Genomic DNA, 25,595 nt, shown 5'->3' on the forward strand with positions numbered 1-25,595 from the left:
AGTGTAGAGGCATCCTATGAAGCTGGTGGGATTAATAGTACAGCAGGCGTACATCTACATGGGAGAGTTAATGTAGTTTGAAAGCACTTTGTTCCCATGCTATGGAATCACACAGTTATAGTTTCTCTACCAAGCTACAACTTCCAGGATCCCATAGATCCCATAGCACTGAGCTATTGGTAAGTTAAAGTGGGACCAAACTGTGTTAATTCAACAGTGCAGACATACTGCAGGCCTCCTGCTTTCTTCCCAGGGAAAGAAAAGCATAAACTGTGGGGCGGATCGGCTGAGAAATGAATGGAAATAAATAAGCCCAGATGGTGACATTTCAAGTGGAACGCACGTGCAAAACGAGCCTGGTGAATCGTTTGTTATGGCTGCATGATTGTATTTATTTATTTTTCATTTATTATAATGTACTGTATTTCTCTGGAGTTAAGAATCAAAGAAGTACACTGTTGAAATACCACGTGCCGTGTCCTTTACTATAGGATCTCAAAGTGGTGCCAAGATCAAAACCATGTAAAATAATCTAGAATAATAAGTTTGGATAGTTAAGCTGGATATTAAACAATGTAAACATCACAAGCGGAGAATCATTGGCTCCATTCAGACTTTTTGGGGTACGGTGCATCTACACTGTCGACTTAATGCAGTTTGAATCCCCTTTAATTACCGTGGCTCTGTGCTATGAAATCATGGGAGTTGTATTGTCGAAGGCTTTCATGGCTGGAATCACTGGGTTGTTGTAGGTTTTTTCGGGCTATATGGCCATGGTCTAGAGGCATTCTCTCCTGATGTTTCGCCTGCATCTATGGCAAGCATCCTCAGAGGTAGTGAGGTCACCTCACTACCTCTGAGGATGCTTGCCATAGATGCAGGCGAAACGTCAGGAGAGAATGCCTCTAGACTATGGCCATATAGCCTGAAAAAAACCTACAACAACCCATGGGAGTTGTAGTTTGGTGGGGGAAACCAGTCCTCTTGGGCAGAGAAGGGCGAAACTATAATTCCCAGGATTCCAGAGCTCTTGCAATGGTGTCCGGCTGCATCCATTCTATAGTATAGATAGGCACACCCTTACTCTCTCTCAGCCCTATGAGTCTCTTTGGGGAGGTCACATTCTCTCAGCCTCAGAGGAAGGCCAGATCTCTCCAAACAAACACACTCTGCCAGGGAAAGTCCATCATAGGGTCACCAGAAGAGAAATGGCTTGAACTCACAGAACAACAATTTACCTTAGCATAGATTGTATATGTGTGTGTGTGTATATATATATATATATAATATGTATGTGTGATATATATATATATATATATATATATATATATATATATATCTGTATTTGTGTGTGACTGTGTATATATATTTGTGTGTAATATATATTAGCTTTTCAAATATATGACTTGAATTCACAGAACATCAACTTACCTTTAAGCAGGTAGAACACACACACACACATATGTGCCATTTAAACATATGTCTTGAATTCACAGAACAATTTACCTTTAAGCAAGTAGATTTTATACGTGTGTATATATATATATGTGTGTGTGTGTGTAATGTGTATCTGCAATGTCTCTGTGTATATATTACATATATATGTGTGTGTGTAACATATCTCTATGTGTATTTATGTGTGTGCATATATGTGTGTGTGTGATGTATATCTGTAATGTCTTTGTATATACATTACATATATATGTGTGTATAATATATCTATATCAGCCTTTTAAACATAAGTCCTGAATTCACAGAACGATTTACCTTTAAGCAGGTAGATTATATATATATGTGGGTCTGTGTGTGCATATATATATGTGTGTGTGATGTATATCTGTAATGTCTTTGTATATATATTACATATATATGTGTATATCTATATAATAGCCTTTTAAACATGTCTTGAATTCACAGAACAATTTACCTCTAAGCAGCTAGATTATATATATATATATATATGTATGTATTTATGTGTGTGTGCATATATATATGTGTGTGTGTGTGTAATATCTGTAATGTCTGTGTGCATATACTTCATGTGTGTGTGTGTGTGTGTGCAACATATCTATATCTATATATTAGCCTTTAAAACATGTCTTGAATTCACAGAACAATTTACCTTTAAGCAGGTGTGTGTGTGTATATATATATATATATATATTACATAATTATATGCATAATTACACACACACACACATATATATGTATGCCTTTTGAACATGTCTTGAAATCACAAAACAACAATTTACCTTTAAGCAGGTAGACTTTATATATGTGTGTGTGTATATATATATATAACATAACTATATGTGTATACATGCATATATGCATAATTACATATATATATATGTATGCCTTTTGAACATATGTCTTGAAATCACAGAACAACAATTTACCTTTAAGCAGGTAGATTTTATATATGTGTGTGTGTGTGTGTGTATATATATATAACATAACTATATGTGTATACATGCATATATGCATAATTACATATATATATATGTATGCCTTTTGAACATATGTCTTGAAATCACAGAACAACAATTTACCTTTAAGCAGGTAGATTTTATATGTGTGTGTGTGTGTGTGTGTATATATAACATAACTATATGTGTATACATGCATATAATATGCATAATTACATATATATATATGTATGCCTTTTGAACATATGTCTTGAAATCACAGAACAACAATTTACCTTTAAGCAGGTAGATTTTATATATGTGTGTGTGTGTGTGTGTGTATATATATAACATAACTATATGTGTATACATGCATATATGCATAATTACATATATATATATGTATGCCTTTTGAACATATGTCTTGAAATCACAGAACAACAATTTACCTTTAAGCAGGTAGATTTTATATATGTGTGTGTGTGTGTGTGTGTATATATATAACATAACTATATGTGTATACATGCATATATGCATAATTACATATATATATATGTATGCCTTTTGAACATATGTCTTGAAATCACAGAACAACAATTTACCTTTAAGCAGGTAGATTTTATATATGTGTGTGTGTGTGTGTGTGTGTGTATATAACATAACTATATGTGTATACATGCATATATGCATAATTACATATATATATATGTATGTCTTTTGAACATATGTCTTGAAATCACAGAACAACAATTTACCTTTAAGCAGGTAGATTTTATATATGTGTGTGTGTGTGTGTGTGTATATATATAACATAACTATATGTGTATACATGCATATATGCATAATTACATATATATATATGTATGCCTTTTGAACATATGTCTTGAAATCACAGAACAACAATTTACCTTTAAGCAGGTAGATTTTATATATGTGTGTGTGTGTGTGTGTATATATATATAACATAACTATATGTGTATACATGCATATATGCATAATTACATATATATATATATGTATGCCTTTTGAACATATGTCTTGAAATCACAGAACAACAATTTACCTTTAAGCAGGTAGATTTTATATGTGTGTGTGTGTGTGTGTGTATATATATATAACATAACTATATGTGTATACATGCATATATGCATAATTACATATATATATATATGTATGCCTTTTGAACATATGTCTTGAAATCACAGAACAACAATTTACCTTTAAGCAGGTAGATTTTATATGTGTGTGTGTGTGTATATATAACATAACTATATGTGTATACATGCATATAATATGCATAATTACATATATATATATGTATGCCTTTTGAACCTATGTCTTGAAATCACAGAACAATTTACCTTTAGATATATGTGTTTATGTATTTTGTATATATATATATATCCATATACATGCCTCCTAAGCATAATATAGTTGTTTGTCTCAGCTAGATTATATATATATTCTTAACTAGCCTAACAGCTGCTGTCTCCCACGTGGAGCCAGGCCCCGCCCACCAAAGGGGCGTGGCGTGCTGTAGCCCGGCCCCTTCTTGCCCTCGGTGGTGACGTCACCGGGGCTTCCAAGGAGGCTTTTCCCCCCTCCTCCTCCTCCTTTCCAGCAGGCACGCGTGGCGAAATCAACCAATCAGGAGACAGCCCCGCCTCCGTTTCCTAGGAACAGGAGTGTGAGGAAGTGAATGGCAGGCGGAGGCGCCAATGGGAGGAGAAGAGTGGAGGAGGGTGGGCGCGGCGAAGGGCGTGGCCGTCCGAAGCTGTCCACTAGGAATGGGGCATCCGGGTGATGGAAAGCGGCGCGGGCCAATAGGAGGGCGAGGGCGGCGGGGGCGGGCTTGTTGCTAGGAGAGGGGTGGTTTGGCTCGCCAGTTGCCCCGGGACGAGGAGAAGAGAAGGAGGCAAGGCGGACGGGCGGAGGAGGAAGGCGGAGAAGGGTGAGCCAGCGAGACCGGGGTGGAAGGCCTCACTGAGGGAATAGGGGGGCTCTGTGGGGAAAGGAGGGGGCGGGGCCTATCCTGAGGGGCGGCGCCTACCTCAGAACTAGCCACGCCCCCTTGGTGGGCGGGGTCAATAAGTCTGGCCTTGTTCCAGCAGCATTCTCTCCTGACGTTTCGCCCATATCTATGGCCTTGTTTGTTTCTTCTCTAAATAGCCTTGCAGCTTCAAAGACCGGCTGCTTCCTGCCTTGGTTGGGAGGAATCCTTTGTTGGGAGGTGTTAGCTGGCCCTGATTGTTTCATATCGTTTGGCCATGTTCCAGCAGCATTCTCTCCTGACGTTTCGCCCATATCTATGGCCTTGTTTGTTTCTTGTCTGCATGGCCTTGCAGCTTCAAAGACTTGCTGCTTCCTGCCTTGGTTGGGAGGAATCCTTTGTTGGGAGGTGTTAGCTGGCCCTGATTGTTTCATGTCAGGAATTTCCCAGCTTTTTGAGTGTTGCTCTTGATTTTAGAAGTTTTTTTTCTGCCCATACCTTGTTTGTTTCTTGTCTGAATAGCCTTGCAGCTTCAAAGACTGGCTGCTTCCTTCCTTGGTTGGGAAGAATCCTTTGTTGGGAGGTGTTAGCTGGCCCTGATTGTTTCATATCAGGAATTCCCCTGCTTTTTTGAGTGTTGCTCTTGATTTTAGAAGTTTTTTTCTGCCCATACCTTGTTTGTTTCTTGTCTGAATGGCCTTGCAGCTTCAAAGACTGGCTGCTTCCTGCCTTGGGGGGAATCCTTTGTTGGGAGGTGTTAGCTGGCCCTGATTGTTTCATGTCAGGAATTCCCCTGCTTTTTGAGTGTTGCTCTATATTTTGCCCATACCTTGTTTGTTTCTTGTCTGAATGGCCTTGCAGCTTCAAAGATTGGCTGCTTCCTGCCTTGGTTGGGGGGGAACCCTTTGTTGGGAGGTGTTAGCTGGCCCTGATTGTTTCATGTCAGGAATTCCCTTGCTTTTTGAGTGTTGCTCTTAATTTCCTGTCCTGATTTTAGAAGGTTTTTTTGAATACTGGTAGCCAGATTGTGATCCTTTTCATGGTTTCTTCAGAAAACAAAGGACATGAAGCAATCAGGGCCAGCTAACACCTCCCAACAAAGGATTCTCCCAAGAAGCAGTCAGCCAGGCTTTGAACCTGTAAGACCATTCAATGATAAGCGTTCTCTCCTGGTGTTTTGCCTTCATCTATGGCAGGCAAAGGAATTCCTGAAACAATCAGGGCCAGCTAACACCTGAAACAATCAGGGCCAGCTAACACCTCCCAAAAAAGGATTCCCCCAGGCATCATTCAGCCAGATTTTGAATCTGTAAGACCATTCAATGATAAGCGTTCTCTCCGGGTGTTTCGCCTTCATCTATGGCAGGCAAAGGAATTCCTGACCTGAAACAATCAGGGCCAGCTAACACCTTCCAACAAAGGATTCCCCCAAGCAGCAGTCAGCCAGGCTTTGAATCTGTAAGACCATTCAGTGATAAGCATTCTCTCCCAAAGTTTCGCCTTCATCTATGGCAGGCAAAGGAATTCCTGACTTGAAACAATCAGGGCCAGCTAACACCTCCCAACAAAGGATTCCCCCAGGCAGCAGGCAGCCAGGCTTTGAACCTGTAAGACCATTCAATGATAAGCATTCTCTCCCTACGTTTCGCCTTCATCTATAGCAGGCAAAGGAATTCCTGACCTGAAACAATCAGGGCCAGCTAACACCTCCCAACAAAGGATTCCCCCAAGAAGCAGTCAGCCAGGCTTTGAACCTGTAAGACCATTCAATGATAAGCGTTCTCTCCCTACGTTTCGCCTTCATCTATGGCAGGCAAAGGAATTCCTGACCTGAAACAATCAGGGCCAGCTAACACCTCCCAACAAAGGATTCCTCCAAGCAGCAGTCAGCCAGGCTTTGAACCTGTAAGACCATTCAATGATAAGCATTCTGTCCTCATGTTTCGCCTTCATCTATGGCAGGCACCCTCAGAGGTTGTAAGCAGCCAGACCTTGAAGCTGCAAGGCCATTCAGTGCTAATCAATGTGGCCAAAGGCAACATTCACACTTGCCTCAAGTAGACAAGAGTTCTTTCTCCCACCCTGGACATCATTTCACATATATATAAACCCAATTTTCCTAGTTTCCAACAGACCTCACAACTTTTGAGGATGCCTGCCATAGATGTGGGCGAAACGTCAGGAGAGAATGCTTCTGGAACATGGCCAAACCCAGCAACTCACAGCAGCCCATTATTATTATTAATAATTTTGTAATGTATTCGTAACAATAATAATTTCATATATTAATTATTATTATTGTTAATTATTAACTATTTATAATAATAATAATTTCATATTATACTCTTATTTCTTATTCTGTTTTGTTATTATTTCTTCTTGATTATTATTAACTATAATTATTTCATATTATATTATTATTATTATTTAGTATTATTTCTTCTTGTCTTATGTTAACTATTATTGATAATTTCATATTATATTCTTAATAATAATTATTATTTCATATTATATTATTTATTATGTATTATTGTTCTTTCTTGTCAAGTGGTTGTGAGGTCTGTTGGAACTAGGAAAATTGGGTTTATATATCTGTGGAATGACCAGGGTGGGACAAAGGACTCTTGTCTGCTGGAGCTAGGTGGGAATGTTTCAACTGACCACCTTGATTAGCATTTGGTGGCCTGGCAGTGCCTGGGGCAATCTTTTGCTGAGAGGTGATTAGATAAGTGGAGCTCTTCTGCTCCTAGGTGTGAATGTTTCAACTGACCACCTTGATTAGCATTTGATGGCCTGGCAGTGCCTGTGGCAATCTTTTGCTGAGAGGCGATTAGACATCCTTGTTTGTTTCCTCTCTGTTGTTTATCATATTATTATATTTGTTTACACCCCACTTTCCTCTCTCAAAGGCGACTCAGAGCAGGTCTTGCTTTGGTTTTGCTACCAGCCCTTCTCTCTCCCCTTTGACTGGGCCATTGGATAAGTGGGGCTCTTCTGCTCCTATGTGTGAATGTTTCAACTGACCACCTTGATTAGCATTTGCTGGCCTGGCAGTGCCTGGGGCAATCTTTTGTCGAGAAGTGATTAGACGTCCTTGTTTGTTTCTTCTCTGTTGTTTATTATATTATTATATTTGTTTACACCCCACTTTACTCCCTCAAAGGAGACTCAGAGCAGGTCTTCCTCTGTCTCTGCCATCAGCTTTTCTCCCCTTTGTTTGGGACACATGATCAATTTATTATTATTGTTATTATATTTGGGTTGTTCTAGAGGCATTCTCTCCTGACGTTTCACCTGCATCTATGTCAAGTGGTTGTGAGGTCTGTTGGAACTAGGAAAATTGGGTTTGTGGAATGACCAGGGTGGGACAAAGGACTCTTGTCTGCTGGAGCTGGGTGGGAATGTTTCAACTGACCACCTTGGTTAGCATTCGGTGGCCTGGCAGTGCCTGGGGCAATCTTTTGCTGAGAGGTGATTAGATAAGTGGAGCTCTTCTGCTCCTAGGTGTGAATGTTTCAACTGACCACCTTGATTAGCATTTGCTGGCCTGGCAGTGCCTGGGGCAATCTTTTGTCGAGAGGTGATTAGATGTCCTTGTTTGTTTCCTCTCTGTTGTTTATTATATTATTATATTTGTTTACACCCCATTTTCCTCTCTCAAAGGCGACTCAGAGCAGGTCTTCCTCTGTCTCTGCCACCAGCTTTTCTCCCCTTTGTTTGGGACACTTGATCAGTTTATTATTAATGTTATTATATTTGGGTTGTAGGTTTTTTCGGGCTATATGGCCATGTTCTAGCGGCATTCTCTCCTGATGTTTCACCTGCATCTATGTCAAGTGGTTGTGAGGTCTGTTGGAACTAGGAAAATTGGGTTTATATATCTGTGGAATGACCAGGGTGGGACAAAGGACTCTTTTCTGCTGGAGCTCGGTGTGAATGTCTCAACTGACCACCTTGATTAGCATTTGATGGCCTGGCAGTGCCTGGGGCAATCTTTTGCCGAGAGGTGATTAGACGTCCTTGCTTGTTTCCTCTCTGTTGTTTATTATATTATTATATTTGTTTACACCCCACTTTCCTCTCTCAAAGGCGACTCAGAGAAGGTCTTCCTCTGGTTTTGCCACCAGCCCTTCTCCCCTTTGACTGGGCCATTGGAAAAGTGGGGCTCTTTTGCTCCTAGGTGTGAATGTTTCAACTGACCACCTTGATTAGCATTTGGTGGCCTGGCAGTGCCTGGGGCAATCTTTTGCTGAGAGGTGATTAGACGTCCTTGTTTGTTTCCTCTCTGTTGTTTATTATATTATTATATTTGTTTACACCCCATTTTCCTCTCTCAAAGGCGACTCAGAGCAGGTCTTCCTCTGTCTCTGCCATCAGCTTTTCTCCCCTTTGTTTGGGACACATGATCAATTTATTATTATTGTTATTATATTTGGGTTGTTCTAGAGGCATTCTCTCCTGACGTTTCACCTGCATCTATGTCAAGTGGTTGTGAGGTCTGTTGGAACTAGGAAAATTGGGTTTGTGGAATGACCAGGGTGGGACAAAGGACTCTTGTCTGCTGGAGCTGGGTGGGAATGTTTCAACTGACCACCTTGGTTAGCATTCGGTGGCCTGGCAGTGCCTGGGGCAATCTTTTGCTGAGAGGTGATTAGATAAGTGGAGCTCTTCTCCTAGGTGTGAATGTTTCAACTGACCACCTTGATTAGCATTTGATGGCCTGGCAGTGCCTGTGGCAATCTTTTGCTGAGAGGCGATTAGGTGTCCTTGTTTGTTTCCTCTCTGTTGTTTATTATATTATTATATTTGTTTACACCCCACTTTCCTCTCTCAAAGGCGACTCAGAGCAGGTCTTGCTCTGGTTTTGCTACCAGCCCTTCTCTCTCCCCTTTGACTGGGCCATTGGATAAGTGGGGCTCTTCTGCTCCTAGGTGTGAATGTTTCAACTGACCACCTTGGTTAGCATTCGGTGGCCTGGCAGTGCCTGGGGCAATCTTTTGCTGAGAGGTGATTAGAAGCCCTTGTTTGTTTCCTCTCTGTTGGTGGTTGTGGGGTCTGTTGGAACTAGGAAAATTAGGTTTATATATCTGTGGAATGACACAGGTGAGGGGCCACCACTGAGAAGGCCCTGCTCCTCGTCCCCACCAACCTCATTTGGTGGGGTCGAGAGCAGGGCCTCCCCAGGTGATCTCAAACTCCGGGGTGGGACGTAGAGGGAGATACGTTCGGACAGATACGCTGGACCGGAACCGTAAAGGGCAGTGGTTCTCAACGTTCCTAATGCCGCGACCCCTTAATACAGTTCCTCATGTTGTGGTGACCCCCAACCATTAAATTATTTTCACTGCTACTTCATAATTGTAATTTTGCTACTGTTGTGAATCCTTATGTAAATATCTGATATGCAGGATGTATTCTATTGGAGTGTTATGGGAGGATTGATTTTGTCATTTGGGAGTTGTAGTTGCTGGGATTTATAGTTCACCTACATTCAAAGAGCATTCTGAACTCTACCAACGATGGAATTGGACTAAGCTTGGCACACAGAACACCCATGACCAACGGAAAAAACTGGAAGGGTTTGGTGGGCATTGACCTTGAGTTTGGGAGTTGTAGTTCGCCTACACCCAGAGAGCACTGTGGACTCAAACAATGATGGATCTGGACCAAACTTGGCATGAATACTCAATATGCCCAAATGTGAACACTGGTGAAGTTCGAGGAAAATAGACCTTGACATTTGGGAGTTGTAGTTGCTGGGATTTATAGTTCACCTACAACCAAAGAGCATTCAGAAGCCCACCAACGGTAGAATTGGACTAAACTTGGCACACAGAACTCCCATGACCAACGGAAAAAACTGGAAGGATTTGGTGGGCATTGACCTTGAGTTTGGGAGTTGTAGTTTGCCTACACCCAGAGAGCACTGTGGACTCAAACAATGATGGATCTGGACCAAACTTGGCACGAATATTCAATATGCCCAAATGTGAACACTGGTGAAGTTCGAGGAAAATAGACCTTGACATTTGGGAGTTGTAGTTGCTGGGATTTATAGTTCACCTACAACCAAAGAGCATTCAGAAGCCCACCAACGGTAGAATTAGGCCAAACTTCCCACACAGAACTCCCATGACCAACAGAAAATACTGTCTGTGATGGTCTTTGGCGACCCCTCTGACACCCCCTCGCGACCCCTCCAGGGGTCCCGACCCCCAGGTTGAGAACCACTGGTATAGGGTTTTGTAGGTCAAAACTAGCACCTTGAATTGGGCACGGAACTGAACCGGCAGCCAGTGGAGCTGACACAACAGGGGGGTGGTGTGTTCTGTGTATGTCGCTCTGGTGAGCAATCTGGCTGCTGCAGTCATAGAATCATAGAATCATAGAATCAAAGAGTTGGAAGAGACCTCATGGGCCATCCAGTCCAACCCCATTCTGCCAAGAAGCAGGAATATTGCATTCAAATCACCCCTGACAGATGGCCATCCAGCCTCTGCTTAAAAGCTTCCAAAGAAGGAGCCTCCACCACACTCCTGGGCAGAGAGTTCCACTGCTGAACGGCTCTCACAGTCAGGAAGTTCTTCCTCATGTTCAGGTGGAATCTCGTCTCTTGTAGTTTGAAGCCATTGTTCCATTGCGTCCTAGTCTCCAAGGAAGCAGAAAACAAGCTTGCTCCTTCCTCCCTGTGGCTTCCTCTCACATATTTATACATGGCTCTCATATCTCCTTTCAGCCTTCTCTTCTTCAGGCTAAACATGCCCAGCTCCTTAAGCCGCTCCTCATAGGGCTAGTTCTCCAGACCCTTGATCATTTTAGTCGCCCTCCTCTGGACACATTCCAGCTTGTCAATATCTCTCTTCAATTGTGGTGCCCAGAATTGGACACAATATTCCAGATGTGGTCTAACCAAAGCGGAATAGAGGGGTAGCATCACTTCCTTAGATCTAGACACTAGGCTCCTCTTGATGCAGGCCAAAATCCCATTGGCTTTTTTTGCCGCCACATCACATTGTTGGCTCATGTTTAACTTGTTGTCCACGAGGACTCCAAGATCTTTTTCCAACATACTGCTCTCGAGCCAGTCTTCAAGGGCAACCCCACGTAGAGTGCGTTGCAGTAGTCTATCCGGGATGTAACAAGAGCGTGGACCACTGTGGCTCCCCTGTTCTTTATTCCCTTTTGTGGGCAGTGGTTCCTAGTTCCACATCCCTCCCTCCTCCTGCTTCTCCTTCCTATTGAGGGAGGTGTGGGTCTGGGGGTGGAGTGCCTGCCTGCCTCCTTCCTTCCTTGTTTCCTTCCTTCCTTGCCTGGCACCGGCTGTGCGGTGCTGTGCTGTGCGGTGCGTGGGTGGTCACAGGCGTGGGACGGGTGGGCATGGCCATCACTGCTGCCACCAGCCGCCAGGGCTGGGGAGAGGGATGATTCACGGAGACGGGAGGATAGGCATGACATTTCTTGCCGGTGACTCCTCCAAACTGGCAGCATCAGCAGCATTAGCAGCAGCATCAGCTCCTCTGGGACACCACCGAGGGCTCTCTCTGCCTCTCTCCTCCGGCGGCGCATGAGAAAGCGAGAGAGGAGCGCACTGCATTCCTGGCTGCCTGCGTCTGCCTGCTTCTTTCCCAGCCTCTCTCCTGCTGCCTCGGCTTTGACCAAACTTGGCATTCCCTGCCTGCCTGGTGCTAGCGACACTCTCCCTCCCTCCGGTGATATGCCAGCCATTCTGCTCTTCTGGAGCCGCGTGGAGAGGTAGGACTCTGGGGACCAGGGACGTGGAAGGAGGTCACTTTGAGGAGGGGGACAGCTTGGTTTACCCTTTGGATTCGAGTGACAGCAGCGGAGATTCTGTCTCAATATTAGGAAAAACTTCCAGAGTTGTTTAGAAGTGGAGTGTGACCCCCAGGAAGTGAATGACCATCTGCGGGGAGAGCTCGGGTTGGGTCTTCCTCCATGGTGAATGGATTTTGGGGTCTCCTCCAACTCTGTGTTTTGATTATTCTATGACTGTTTAGGTAGTGGCTGAACAAAGTTCCCACCAGGACACTGACACAGTCCTTTGTGTCTCTTTTGGGGGATGGAGAGGCCACTCTTGTCCAATTTGGGGGTCGTGGTCAGTTCCCACCAGGACGTGGGTGAAGCCATTTGTGTCGGGGAACCAGATTTGGGGCTTTGTCTCTGGACTCTCATTGTTGTGATAGTGATGTCGTGGTCAGTTCCCACCAGGACGTGGGTGAAGCCATTTGTGTCAGGGAACCAGATATGGGGCTTTGTCTCCGGCCCCTCATTGTTGTGATAGTGATGTTGTGGTCAGTTCCCACCAGGACATGGATGAAGCCATTTGTGTCAGGGAACCAGATTTGGGGCTTTGTCTCCGGCCCCTCTTTGTTGTGATAGTGCCGTGATCTCTCTTTTGAGGGCTGGAGAGGCCACTCTTGTCCAATTTGGGGGTCGTGGTCAGTTCCCACCAGGATATGGATGAAGCCATTTGTGTTGAGGAATCATATTTGGGGCTTTGTCTCCGGCCCCACATTGTTGTGATAGTGATGTTGTGGTCAGTTCCCACCAGGACATGGATGAAGCCATTTGTGTCAGGAAACCGGATTTGGGGCTTTGTCTCCGGCCACTCATTGTTATGATAGTGACAAGACCTCTCTTTTGAGGGATGGAGAGGCCACTCTTGTCCGGTTTGGGGGTTGTGGTCAGTTCCCACCAGGACATGGATGAAACCAGGGCTTTGTCTCCGGCTCCTCATTGTTGTCATAGTGCCGTGACCTCTCTTTTGAGGGATGGAGAGGCCACTCTTGTCCGATTTGGGGGTCGTGGTCAGTTCCCACCAGGATATGGATGAAGCCATTTGTGCCGGGGAACCAGATCTGGGGCTTTGTCTCCGGCCCCTCATTGTTGTGATAGTGATGTTGTGGTCAGTTCCCACCAGGACATGGATGAAGTCACTTGTGTCAGGGAACCAGATATGAGGCTGTGTCTCCGGCCCCTCTTTGTTGTGATAGTGACCTCTCTTTTGAGGGATGGAGAGGCCACTCTTGTCTGGTGTGGGGGTCGTGGTCAGTTCCCACCAGGACGTGGGTGAAGCCATTTGTGTCGGGGAACCAGATTTGGGGCTTTGTCTCTGGACTCTCATTGTTGTGATAGTGATGTCGTGGTCAGTTCCCACCAGGACATGGATGAAGTCACTTGTGTCAGGGAACCAGATATGAGGCTGTGTCTCCGGCCCCTCTTTGTTGTGATAGTGACCTCTCTTTTGAGGGATGGAGAGGCCACTCTTGTCCGATTTGGGGGTCGTGGTCAGTTCTCACCAGGATATGGATGAAGCCATTTGTGTCGGGGAACCAGATTTGGGGCTTTGTCTCTGGACTCTCATTGTTGTGATAGTGATGTTGTGGTCAGTTCCCACCAGGACATGGATGAAGCCACTTGTGTCAGGGAACCAGATTTGGGGCTTTGTCTCCGGCCCTTCGTTGTTGGGATAGTGATGTTGTGGTCAGTTCCCACCAGGATATGGATGAAGCCATTTGTGTCGGGGAACCAGATATGGGGCTTTGTCTCCGGCCCCTCGTTGTTGTGATAGTGATGTTGTGGTCAGTTCCCACCAGGATATGGATGAAGCCATTTGTGTCGGGGAACCAGATTTGGGGCTTTGTCTCCGGACCCTCATTGTTGTGATAGTGATGTTGTGGTCAGTTCCCACCAGGACATGGATGAAGCCATTTGTGTCGGGAACCAGATTTGGGGCTTTGTCTCCAGCCCCTCATTGTTGTGATAGTGATGTTGTGGTCAGTTCCCACCAGGACATGGACGAAGCCATTTGTGTCGGGGAACCAGATTTGGGGCTTTGTCTCCAGCCCCTCATTGTTGTGATAGTGATGTTGTGGTCAGTTCCCACCAGGACATGGATGAAGCCATTTGTGTCAGGGAACCAGATATGGGGCTTCGTCTCCAGCCCCTCATTGTTGTGATAGTGATGTTGTGGTCAGTTCCCACCAGGACATCGATGAAGCCACTTGTGTCGGAGAACCAGATATGGGACTTAGTCTCCGGCCCCTCATTGTTGTGATAGTGATGTTGTGGTCAGTTCCCACCAGGACATGGATGAAGCCACTTGTGTCGGGGAACCAGATATGGGGCTTTGTCTCCGGCCCCTCATTGTTGTGATAGTGATGTTGTGGTCAGTTCCCACCAGGACATCGATGAAGCCATTTGTGTCGGGGAACCAGATATGGGACTTAGTCTCCGGCCCCTCATTGTTGTGATAGTGATGTTGTGGTCAGTTCCCACCAGGACATGGACGAAGCCATTTGTGTCGGGGAACCAGATTTGGGGCTTTGTCTCCAGCCCCTCATTGTTGTGATAGTGATGTTGTGGTCAGTTCCCACCAGGACATCGATGAAGCCATTTGTGTCAGGGAACCAGATATGGGGCTTCGTCTCCAGCCCCTCATTGTTGTGATAGTGATGTTGTGGTCAGTTCCCACCAGGACATCGATGAAGCCACTTGTGTCGGAGAACCAGATATGGGACTTAGTCTCCGGCCCCTCATTGTTGTGATAGTGATGTTGTGGTCAGTTCCCACCAGGACATGGATGAAGCCACTTGTGTCGGGGAACCAGATTTGGGGCTTTGTCTCCGGCCCCTCGTTGTTGTGATAGTGATGTTGTGGTCAGTTCCCACCAGGATATGGACGAAGCCACTTGTGTCGGGGAACCAGATTTGGGGCTTTGTCTCCGGCCCCTCATTGTTGTGATAGTGATGTTGTGGTTAGTTCCCACCAGGACATGGATGAAGCCATTTGTGTTGGGGAACCAGATTTGGGGCTTTGTCTCCGGCCCCTCATTGTTGTGATAGTGCTGTGACCTCTCTTTTGAGGGATGGAGAGGCTACTCTTGTCCGGTTTGGGGGTCGTGGTCAGTTCCCACCAGGACGTGGGTGAAGCCATTTGTGTCGGGGAACCGGATTAGGGACTTTGTCTCCGGCCACTCATTGTTATGATAGTGACAAGACCTCTCTTTTGAGGGATGGAGAGGCCACTCTTGTCCAGTTTGGGGGTCGTGGTCAGTTCCCACCAGGACATGGATGAAACCATTTGTGCCGGGGAACCAGATTTGGGGCTTTGTCTCCGGCCCCTCGTTGTTGTGATAGTGATGTTGTGGTCAGTTCCCACCAGGACATGGATGAAGCCATTTGTGTCACAGAACCAGATTTGGGGCTTTGTCTTCGGCCCCTCATTGTTGTGGTAGTGATGTTGTGGTCAGTTCCCACCAGGACATGGACGAAGCCATTTGTGTCGGGGAACCAGATTTGGGACTTCGTCTCCGGCCCCTCATTGTTGTGATAGTGATGTTGTGATCAGTTCCCACCAGGACATGGATGAAGCCACTCATGTCGGGGAACCAGAGCTGGGGCTTTGTCTCCGGCCCCTCATTGTTGTGATGGTGCCGTGACCTCTCTTTTGAGGGATGGAGAGGCCACTCTTGTCCGATGTGGGGGTCGTGGTCAGTTCCCACCAGGACATGGATGAAGCCATTTGTGTCAGGGAACCAGATTTGGGGCTTTGTCTCCGGCCCCTCATTGTTGTGATAGTGACATGACCTCTCTTTTGAGGGATGGAGAGGCCACTCTTGTCCAATTTGGGGGTCGTGGTCAGTTCCCACCAGGACGTAGGTGAAGCCATTTGTGTCGGGGAACCGGATTAGGGACTTTGTCTCCGGCCCCTCCTTGTTGTGATAGTGATGTTGTGGTCAGTTCCCACCAGGACATGGATGAAGCCACTTGTATCAGGGAACCAGATTTGGGGCTTTGTCTCCGGCCCCTCATTGTTGTGATAGTGACGTGACCTCTCTTTTGAGGGATGGAGAGGCCACTCTTGTCCGGTTTGGGGGTCGTGGTCAGTTCCCACCAGGACGTGGATGAAGCCATTTGTGTTGGGGAACCAGATATGGGGCTTTGTCTCCAGCCCCTCGTTGTTGTGATAGTGACGTGACCTCTCTTTTGAGGGATGGAGAGGCCACTCTTGTCCGGTTTGGGGGTCGTGGTCAGTTCCCACCAGGACATGGATGAAGCCATTTGTGTCGGGGAACCAGATTTGGGGCTTTGTCTCCGGCCCCTCATTGTTGTGATGGTGACGTGACCTCTCTTTTGAGGGATGGAGAGACCACTCTTGTCCGATTTGGGGGTCGTGGTCAGTTCCCACTAGGATATGGATGAAGCCATTTGTGTCGGGGAAAGAACTCTTGTCTGTTGGAGGCATCTCTCTTTGTGACTCCTTTCAGTATTAGTAATACGATTATATTTATCTCTTTCTTGGCTTGGATACTCTGAAACTTTTGCTCTTGAGGGTGGATGTCGTTGCACGCGTTCGGGGCATTAAAGGTTGATATTAAGTCTAGTCATGTCTGACTCTGGGAGTTGGTGCTCATCTCCATTTCTAAGCCAAAGAGCCGGCGTTGTCCACAGACGCTTCCAAGGTCATGTGGCCAGCATGACTGCATGGAGCACCATTACCTTCCTATTGCAATGTAACGCAATATAATACTAATAATATGATATTATAATTATATATTAATTATTAATCAACTACCAAGCTTGCAAACCTTGTGTTTTGTATGCTTGTTTGTTTGTTTGTTTGTGAAAAAATGCAAATCAACTGTTTGGTTTGTTCCTGACACGATATATATTATATTAATATTTATATTTATGTTATATTACATGTAATTTTACTAATAATATTGCAATATAATTATATAATACAATATAGTACTATATAATACTGATATTGTACTATGCAAATTATATATATATATATATCTTGTAAGCTGCTCTGAGTCCTCTTCGGGGTGAGAAGGGCGGCATATAAATGTTGTAAATAAATAAGTACCTATTGATCTACTCATATTTGCATGTTTTCGAACTGCTAGGTTGGCAGAAGCTGGGGTTGACAGTGGGAGCTCACCCTGGATTCAAACCGCCGACCTTTTGGTCAGCAAGTTCAGCAGCTCAGCGGTTTAACCCACTGCGCTCCGAGTCCCCTTTGGGGTGAGAAGGGCGGCATACAAATGTCGTAAATAAATAAATACGGAAGCGGTACCTATTGATCTACTCACATTTGCATGTTTTTGAACTGCTAGGTTGGCAGAAGCTGGGGCTGACAGTGGGAGCTTACCGAAGCGGTACCTATTAATCTACTCACATTTGCATGTTTTGGAACTGCTAGGTTGGCAGAAGCTGGGGCTGACAGTGGAAGCTCACCCTGGATTCGAACCGCCGACCTTTTGGTCAGCAAGTTCAGCAGCTCAGCGGTTTAACCCACTGCGCTCTGAGTTCCCTTTGGGGTGAGAAGGGCGGCATACAAATGATGTAAATAAATAAATACCGCAGCGGTACCTATTGATCTACCCACATTCGCATGTTTTCGAACTGCTAGGTTGGCAGAAGCTGGGGCTGACAGCAGGAGCTCACCCTGGATTCAAACCGCCGACCTTTTGGTCAGCAAGTTCAGCAGCTCAGCAGTTTAACCTTTGGGGTGAGAAGGGCGGCATATAAATGTCGCAAATAAATAAATAAATACCGAAGCGGTACCTATTAATCTACTCACATTCGCATGCTTTTGAACTGCTAGGTTGGCAGAAGCTGGGGCTGACAGCAGGAGCTCACCCTGGATTCAAACCGCTGACCTTTTGGTCAGCAAGTTCAGCAGCTCAGCAGTTTAACCTTTGGGGTGAGAAGGGCGGCATATAAATGTCGCAAATAAATAAATAAATACCGAAGCGGTACCTATTGATCTACTCACATTTGCATGTTTTTCGAACTGCTAGGTTGGCAGAAGCTGGGGCCGACAGTGGGAGCTCACCCTGGATTCGAACCGCCGACCTTTTGGTCAGGAAGTTCAGCATCTCAGCGGTTTAACCCGCTGCGCCATGGGGTATTACACCTCTCAGATCGTCCGCTTTGGACGTTGCCGACGTTCCTTATGTCTCATTCCCAGGTGCCAATTTGCTACGGATGCTAAACGAATCCTTGGCTAATTGGGTTCCTCCTTTTGCCAACCTTGGTGTGTCTAGACATCCCTGTGTATTTTGTATTGAGGAGGGAAGATTAGATGCCAAGTGATGCGATGCCCGACCGCACAAAGGACAACCTGTGGATGGAGACCCTTGGAAAGGGTCTCCATCCACAGGTTGTCCTTTGTGTGGTCGGGCATCGCATCGCTTGGCATCTAATCTTCCCTCGCAAATGCAAACATACGCACGATTTGCATCCTGAACTGGGCTCCTCTGAGCTTGCAAAGGGAGGTACTAAAGGGCAGAGACCCCCCTTTTCTTTCTCTCTACCCCCCCTCCCCAAATTTCCTGCAAAACGAACCATTCAGCGCTGCTTTTCTGCTTTGAGACCGCAGCCAGAAACCAATTAGAGGAGAGGCACGGTGGCTGTCAGCGATTTCATTGAGCATTTTTGCCACAAAGGGAAGGCTTCTTCCGCGTGAAGCCCCCCCCACCCCTCACCCCAAAATCTCTTTGTGGGGAAGCAGGCGGGGGTCCCTCTGCCTTGTCGGAGATTGGAGCTGGGTCCGAAGCCCCTGAAGCTGGGGCCGGGGGCTCCTTGGCGTGTGCGCCCCTCCCTCCCTCCCTCCACCCCCTCTCCCAGGGGAAGGACCATCTCCGGAGCCATGTTCCGGATCAAGCTGGAGCCTCTGAAATTCAGCGCCTGGGCTATGAATGTCTTCATCAAATTCCGGTAAGCGTCGGCATCGTCGTCTTTTGAGATTTCGCCTGCTTTTAAATGTCATTTGCGTCGGGCGGAGGAGGTGACGGCGGTGGTCCTCCGGCATCCATCTTTATCTCCAGGTTGGAATCCTGATTCTGAATGTTGATGAGAGGTGCCAAAGAAGGGAGGCCCACTCTCTTGTCCATTTGCATCCCATCACTCCTGGGTTGTGACCTCTGGTTGACCAGGTCGCTTGCAGTGTCTGTGTTGAGATGGCTTTGGAATGTGCTGCAAAGGGATGGACTGGAGAAGGAGTGGGTGGTTTGCAGATCTCAGGTGTGTGTGAGACCCCGTTCTCATTCCCACCTCTGCTTCCACCAAACTAAAGGATGATCCGGAGAAGGAGTGGGTGGTTTGCAGATCTCCAGTGTGTGTGAGACCCTTTTCCCATTCCCACCTCCGCTTGCAAGCGTTCCACCAAACTAAAGGATGTTCTGGAGAAAGAGTGGGTGGTTTGCAGATCTCAGGTGTGTGTGAGACCCCATTCCCACCTTGTCTTGAAAGCCTTGCACCAAACTAAATCATGGATTGGTTGGTTTGCAGATCTCAGGTGTGTGTGAGACCCCGTTCCCATTCCCACCTCCGCTTGCAAGCCTTCCACCACACACCTGCAGATCTCAGGTGTGTGTGAGACCCCGTTCCCATTCCCACCTCTGCTTGAAAGCCTTCCACCACACACCTGCAGATCTCAGGTGTGTGTGAGACCCCGTTCCCATTCCCACCTCTGCTTGAAAGCCTTCCACCACACACCTGCAGATCTCAGGTGTGTGTGAGACCCCGTTCCCATTCCCACCTCTGCTTGAAAGCCTTCCACCACACACCTGCAGATCTCAGGTGTGTGTGAGACCCCATTCCCATTCCAACCTCCGCTTGAAAGCCTTCCACCAAATTAAGAGGATGGTCTGGAGAAGGAGTGGGTGGTTTGCAGATCTCCAATGTGTTAGAGACCCCATTCCCTTTCCTACCGCCTCTTGAAAGCCTTCCACCAAACTAAAGCATGGACTGAGTGGTTTGCAGATCTCAGGTGTGTGTGAGACCCCATTCCCATTCCCACCTCCGCTTGAAAGCCTTCCACCAAATTAGAGGATGGACAGGAGAAGGAGTGGGTGGTTTGCAGATCTTTGGAGACCTTGTTCCCATTCTCACCTGTTCTTGAAAGCCTTCCACCAAACTAAAGGATGTTCTGGAGAAAGAGTGGGTGGTTTGCAGATTTCAGGTGTGTGTGAGACCCCGTTCCCATTCCCACCTCCTCTTGAAAGCCTTCCACCAAACTAAAGGATGTTCTGGAGAAAGAGTGGGTGGTTTGGAGATTTCAGGTGTGTGTGAGACCCCGTTCCCATCCCCACCTTCGCTTGAAAGCCTTCCACCACACACCTGCAGATCTCAGGTGTGTGTGTGACCCCGTTCCCTTTCCTACCTTCTCTTGAAGGCCTTCCACCAAACTAAACGATGATCTGGAGAAGGAGTGGGTGGTTTGCAGATCTCAGGTGTGTGTGAGACCCCTTTCCCACCTCTGCTTGAAAGCCTTCCACCAATTTAGAGGATGGTCTGGAGAAGGAGTGGGTGGTTTGCAGATCTCAGGTGTGTGTGAGACCCCATTCTCATTTCCACCTCTGCTTGAAAGCCTTCCACCAAATTAGAGGATGGTCTGGAGAAAGAGTGGGTGGTCTGCAGATCTTTGGAGACCCCATTCCCATCCCCACCTCTTCTTCCAAGCCTTCCACCTAACTAAAGGATGGACAGGAGAAAGAGTGGATGGTTTGTAGATCTCCAGTGTGTGAGAGACCCTGTTCCCATCCCCACCTCTGCTTGAAAGCCTTCCACCACACACCTGCAGATCTCAGGTGTGTGTGAGACCCCGTTCCCTTTCCTACCTCCTCTTGAAAGCCTTCCACCACACACCTGCAGATCTCAGGTGTGTGTGAGACCCCATTCCCTTCCCCATCTCCTCTTGAAAGCCTTCCACCGCACACCTGCAGATCTCAGGTATGTGTAAGACCCCCATTCCCATCTCCACCTCCGCTTGAAAGCCTTCTACCACACACCTGCAGATCTCAGGTGTGTGTGAGACCCCATCCCCATCCCCACCTCCTCTTAAAAGCCTTCCACCCAACTAAAGGATGGTTTGCAGATCTCAGGTGTATGTGAGACCCCATTCCCATTCCAACCTCTGCTTGCAAGCCTTCCACCAAATGAAAGCATGAACTGAGTGGTTTGCAGATCTCAGGTGTGTGCGAGACCTCGTTCCCATCCCCACCTCCTCTTGAAAGCCTTCCACCACACACCTGCAGATCTCAGGTGTGTGTGAGACCCCGTTCCCATTCCCACCTCCTCTTGCAAGCCTCCAACCAAACTAAAGGATGGTCTGGAGAAGGAGTGGGTGGTTTGCAGATCTCAGGTGTGTGTGAGACCCCGTTCCCATCCCCACCTTCACTTGAAAGCCTTCCACCACACACCTGCAGATCTCAGGTGTGTGTGAGACCCCATTCCCATCCCCACCTCCTCTTAAAAGCCTTCCACCCAACTAAAGGATGGTCTGGAGAAGGAGTGGGTGGTTTGTAGATCTCAGGTGTGTGTGAGACCCCGTTCCCTTTCCTACCTCCTCTTGAAATCCTTCCACCAAACTAAAAGATGGTCTGGAGAAGGAGTGGGTGGTTTGCAGATCTTTGGAGACCCCATTCCCATCCCCACCTCCGCTTGAAAGCCTTCCACCGCACACCTGCAGATCTCAGGTATGTGTAAGACCCCCATTCCCATCTCCACCTCCGCTTGAAAGCCTTCTACCACACACCTGCAGATCTCAGGGGTGTGTGAGACCCCGTTCCCTTTCCTACCTCCTCTTGAAAGCCTTCCACCACACACCTGCAGATCTCAGGTGTGTGTGAGACCCTGTTCCCTTTCCTACCTCCTCTTGAAAGCCTTCCACCACACACCTGCAGATCTCAGGTGTGTGTGAGACCCCATTCCCATCCTCACCTCCTCTTGAAAGCCTTCCACCACACACCTACAGATCTCAGGTGTGTGTGAAACCCCGTTCCCTTTCCTACCTCCTCTTGAAAGCCTTCCACCACACACCTGCAGATCTCAGGTGTGTGTAAGACCCCTATTCCCATTCCCACCTCTGCTTGAAAGCCTTCCACCAAACACCTGCAGATCTCAGGTGTGTGTGAGACCCCGTTCCCATTCCCACCTCTGCTTCAAAGCCTTCCACCACACACCTGCAGATCTCAGGTGTGTGTGAGACCCCATTCCCATCCCCACCTCCGCTTGAAAGCCTTCCACCACACACCTGCACATCTCAGGTATGTGTAAGACCCCCATTCCCATTCCCACCTCCGCTTGAAAGCCTTCCACCACACACCTGCAGATCTCAGGTGTGTGTAAGACCCCCATTCCCATCCCTACCTCCGCTTGAAAGCCTTCCACCACACACCTGCAGATCTCAGGTGTGTGTGAGACCCCATTCCCATCCCCACCTCCACTTGAAAGCCTTCCACCACACACCTGCAGATCCCATCCTCACCTCCATTTGAAAGCCTTCCACCACACACCTGCAGATCTCAGGTGTGTGTGTGACCCTGTTCCCTTTCCTACCTCCTCTTGAAAGCCTTCCACCACACACCTGCAGATCTCAGGTGTGTGTGAGACCCCGTTCCCTTTCCTATCTCCTCTTGAAAGCCTTCCACTAAACTAAAGGATGGACTGGAGAAGGCGTGGGTGGTTTGCAGATCTCAGGTGTGTGTGAGACCCCATTCCCATCCCCACCTCCGCTTGAAAGCCTTCCATCACACACCTGCACATCTCAGGTGTGTGTGAGACCCTGTTCCCTTTCCTACCTCCTCTTGAAAGCCTTCCACCACACACCTGCAGATCTCAGGTGTGTGTGAGACCCCATTCCCATCCCCACCTCTGCTTGAAAGCCTTCCACCACACACCTGCAGATCTCAGGTGTGTGTGAGACCCTGTTCCCTTTCCTATCTCCTCTTGAAAGCCTTCCACCAAACTAAAGGATGGACTGGAGAAGGCGTGGGTGGTTTGCAGATCTCAGGTGTGTGTGAAACCCCGTTCCCATTCACTCCTCCACTTGCAAACCTTCCACCAAACGTCCTGCTTCCTTGGTGGCTTGACCTTTGGAAGGAGGAGGAGGAGGAGAAGAGGAAGGCCGAAGGGGAAGGTGGGCAGGTGGGCCCGGCATCTGTTCCTTTCCCCGTTCCCCACCATCTTCCCCTTCCTGCTGTGTGATTCAGGTGGCTTTCTCCCCGAAAGCGTGGCAGCGAAAAGTGTGCAGCTGTCTCCGAGTGGGAGGCAGTGGTGGCGTTGGGTCATCCGGGGACCGAGTCGTGTTTTACCAAACACCGTGTGTGCGGGGTGCTGCACCCTGAGAATGGCAAACCCCGCGGTATGGGGTGACCTACAAGCCTTGGCAGTCTTCCCTGCCGCTTGACGTCAGGCTGCGGCCCCCGCTCTTTCTTCGGGGAGAAGAAGAAGGACGGGGGATGCTCCAGATCGCTGCTCTACGTGCCGTTCTCTTCTGTTCGGCGGTGGCAGGAAATTGCCCAGGGAGACAAGGAGCCATGCGCCATGCGCGGGCCATGCTCTGGGCATGAGGACTCGGGGGGGGGGGCGGGAGGTTTGCCACCCTAAAGCTGGTATAACAGGTGGTGAGAAATGCTGAGAGTCTCCATTGGGGAGATAAAGCGAGGGATAAATAAATATAATGCCGTATATACTCGAGTATAAGCCGACCCGAATATAAGCGGAGGCACCTGATATTGCCACAAAAAATCTGGGAAAACGTATTGACTCGAGTATAAGCCGAGGATAGGAAATGCAAAGATGGTCAGTTTCAAAATATAAATAGATACCAATAAAATGACATTAATTGAGGCATCTGTAAGTTACATGTTTTTGAATATTTACATAAAACTGTAATTTAAGATAAGGCTGTCCAACTCTTCTTCAATGTAAATGTACTGCTTACATATTTTTCCAATAATAATAGAGTAAAATAATAAATGTAATAATAATGAATTGAAAAAAATAATAAATGTAATAACAATAAATGTAATAATAATGAATAGAGTAAAATAATAAATGTAAATTATAATAAAGTAAAATAATAAATGTAATAATAACAAATTGAGAATAATAACTATAATAATAAATGTAATAATAATAGAGTAAAATAATAAATGTAAATAATAAGAGAGTAAAATAAAAATGTAATAATAATGAATTGAGAAAAATAATAAATGTAATATTAATAGAATAAAAGAATAAATGTAAATAATAATAAGAGTAAAATAATAAATGTAATAATAATAATGAATTTAGAAAAAGAATAAATGTAAATAATAATAGAGAGTAAAATAATAAATGTAATAATAATGAATTGAGAAAAATGATAAATGCAATAATAGAGTAAAATAATAAAAGTAATAATAATAGAGAGTAAAATAACAAATGTAATAATAATAATGAATTGAGAAAAATAATAAATGTAATAATAATAGAGTAAAATAATAAATGTAATAATTAATAGAGAAAAAATAATAACTAATAATAATAATAATAGATGTAATAATAGAGTAAAATACTAAATGTAAATAATAATAATAAATAGAGTAAAATAATAAATATAATAATGAATTGAGAAAAAAATAAAGGTAATAATAATAGAGTAAAATAATAAATGTAACAATAGAGAAAAAGTAATAACTAATAATAATAATAATAATAATAATAAATGTAATAATAATAGAGTAAAATACTAAATGTAAATAATAATAAATAGAGTAAAATGATAAATGTAATAATAATAATAATAGAGTAAGATAATAAATATAATAATGAATTGAGAAAAATAATAAATGTAATAATAATAGAGTAAAATAATAAATGTAATAATAGAGAAAAACTAATAATAATAATAATAATAATAAATGTAATAATAGAGTAAAATGCTAAATGTAAATAATAATAATAAATAGAGTATAATGATAAATGTTATAATAATAATAGAGTAAAATAATAAATGTAATAATTAATAGAGAAAAAATAATTAATAATAATAATAAATGTAATAATAGAGTAAAATACTAAACGTAAATAATAATAATAAATAAAGTAAAATGATAAATGTATTAATAATAGAGTAAAATAATAAATGTAATAATTAATAGAGAAAAATAATAACTAATAATAATAATAGTAAATGTAATAATAGAGTAAAATACTAAATGTAAATAATAATAATAATAATAGAGTAAAATAATAAATATAATGAATTGAGAAAAATAATAAATGTAATAATAATAGAGTAAAATAATAAATGTAATAATTAACAGAGAAAAAAATAATAACTAATAATAATAATAAATGTAATAATAGAGTAAAATACTAAATAATAATAATAATAAT

At 45.2% G+C, this 25,595-nt stretch overlaps 1 protein-coding gene across 3 annotated transcripts in view; it reads left to right on the plus strand.

The window, feature by feature from the left end:
- Window positions 1-4,283: 4,283 nt before the first annotated feature.
- The window catches only part of DNAJB5 (DnaJ heat shock protein family (Hsp40) member B5), a 53,625-nt gene continuing 32,313 nt past the window's right edge, over window positions 4,284-25,595 (plus strand). Inside the window, exon 1 of one of the 3 annotated variants that reach the window (XM_060761159.2) lies at window positions 4,284-4,359. Coding sequence is in view for 2 of the 3 variants with exons in the window: in XM_060761156.2 (XP_060617139.2) it covers window positions 11,963-12,150 (188 nt within the window). In the remaining variant the exon portion in view is untranslated. Of the gene's footprint in view, window positions 4,360-11,744; window positions 12,151-18,815; window positions 19,146-25,595 lie in introns of those variants that run through there. The other 2 variants (XM_060761156.2, XM_060761158.2) reach the window with 2 other exon arrangements.

Source organism: Anolis sagrei, chromosome 2 (genome assembly GCF_037176765.1).
Source record: "Anolis sagrei isolate rAnoSag1 chromosome 2, rAnoSag1.mat, whole genome shotgun sequence".
Taxonomy (NCBI): domain Eukaryota; kingdom Metazoa; phylum Chordata; class Lepidosauria; order Squamata; family Dactyloidae; genus Anolis; species Anolis sagrei.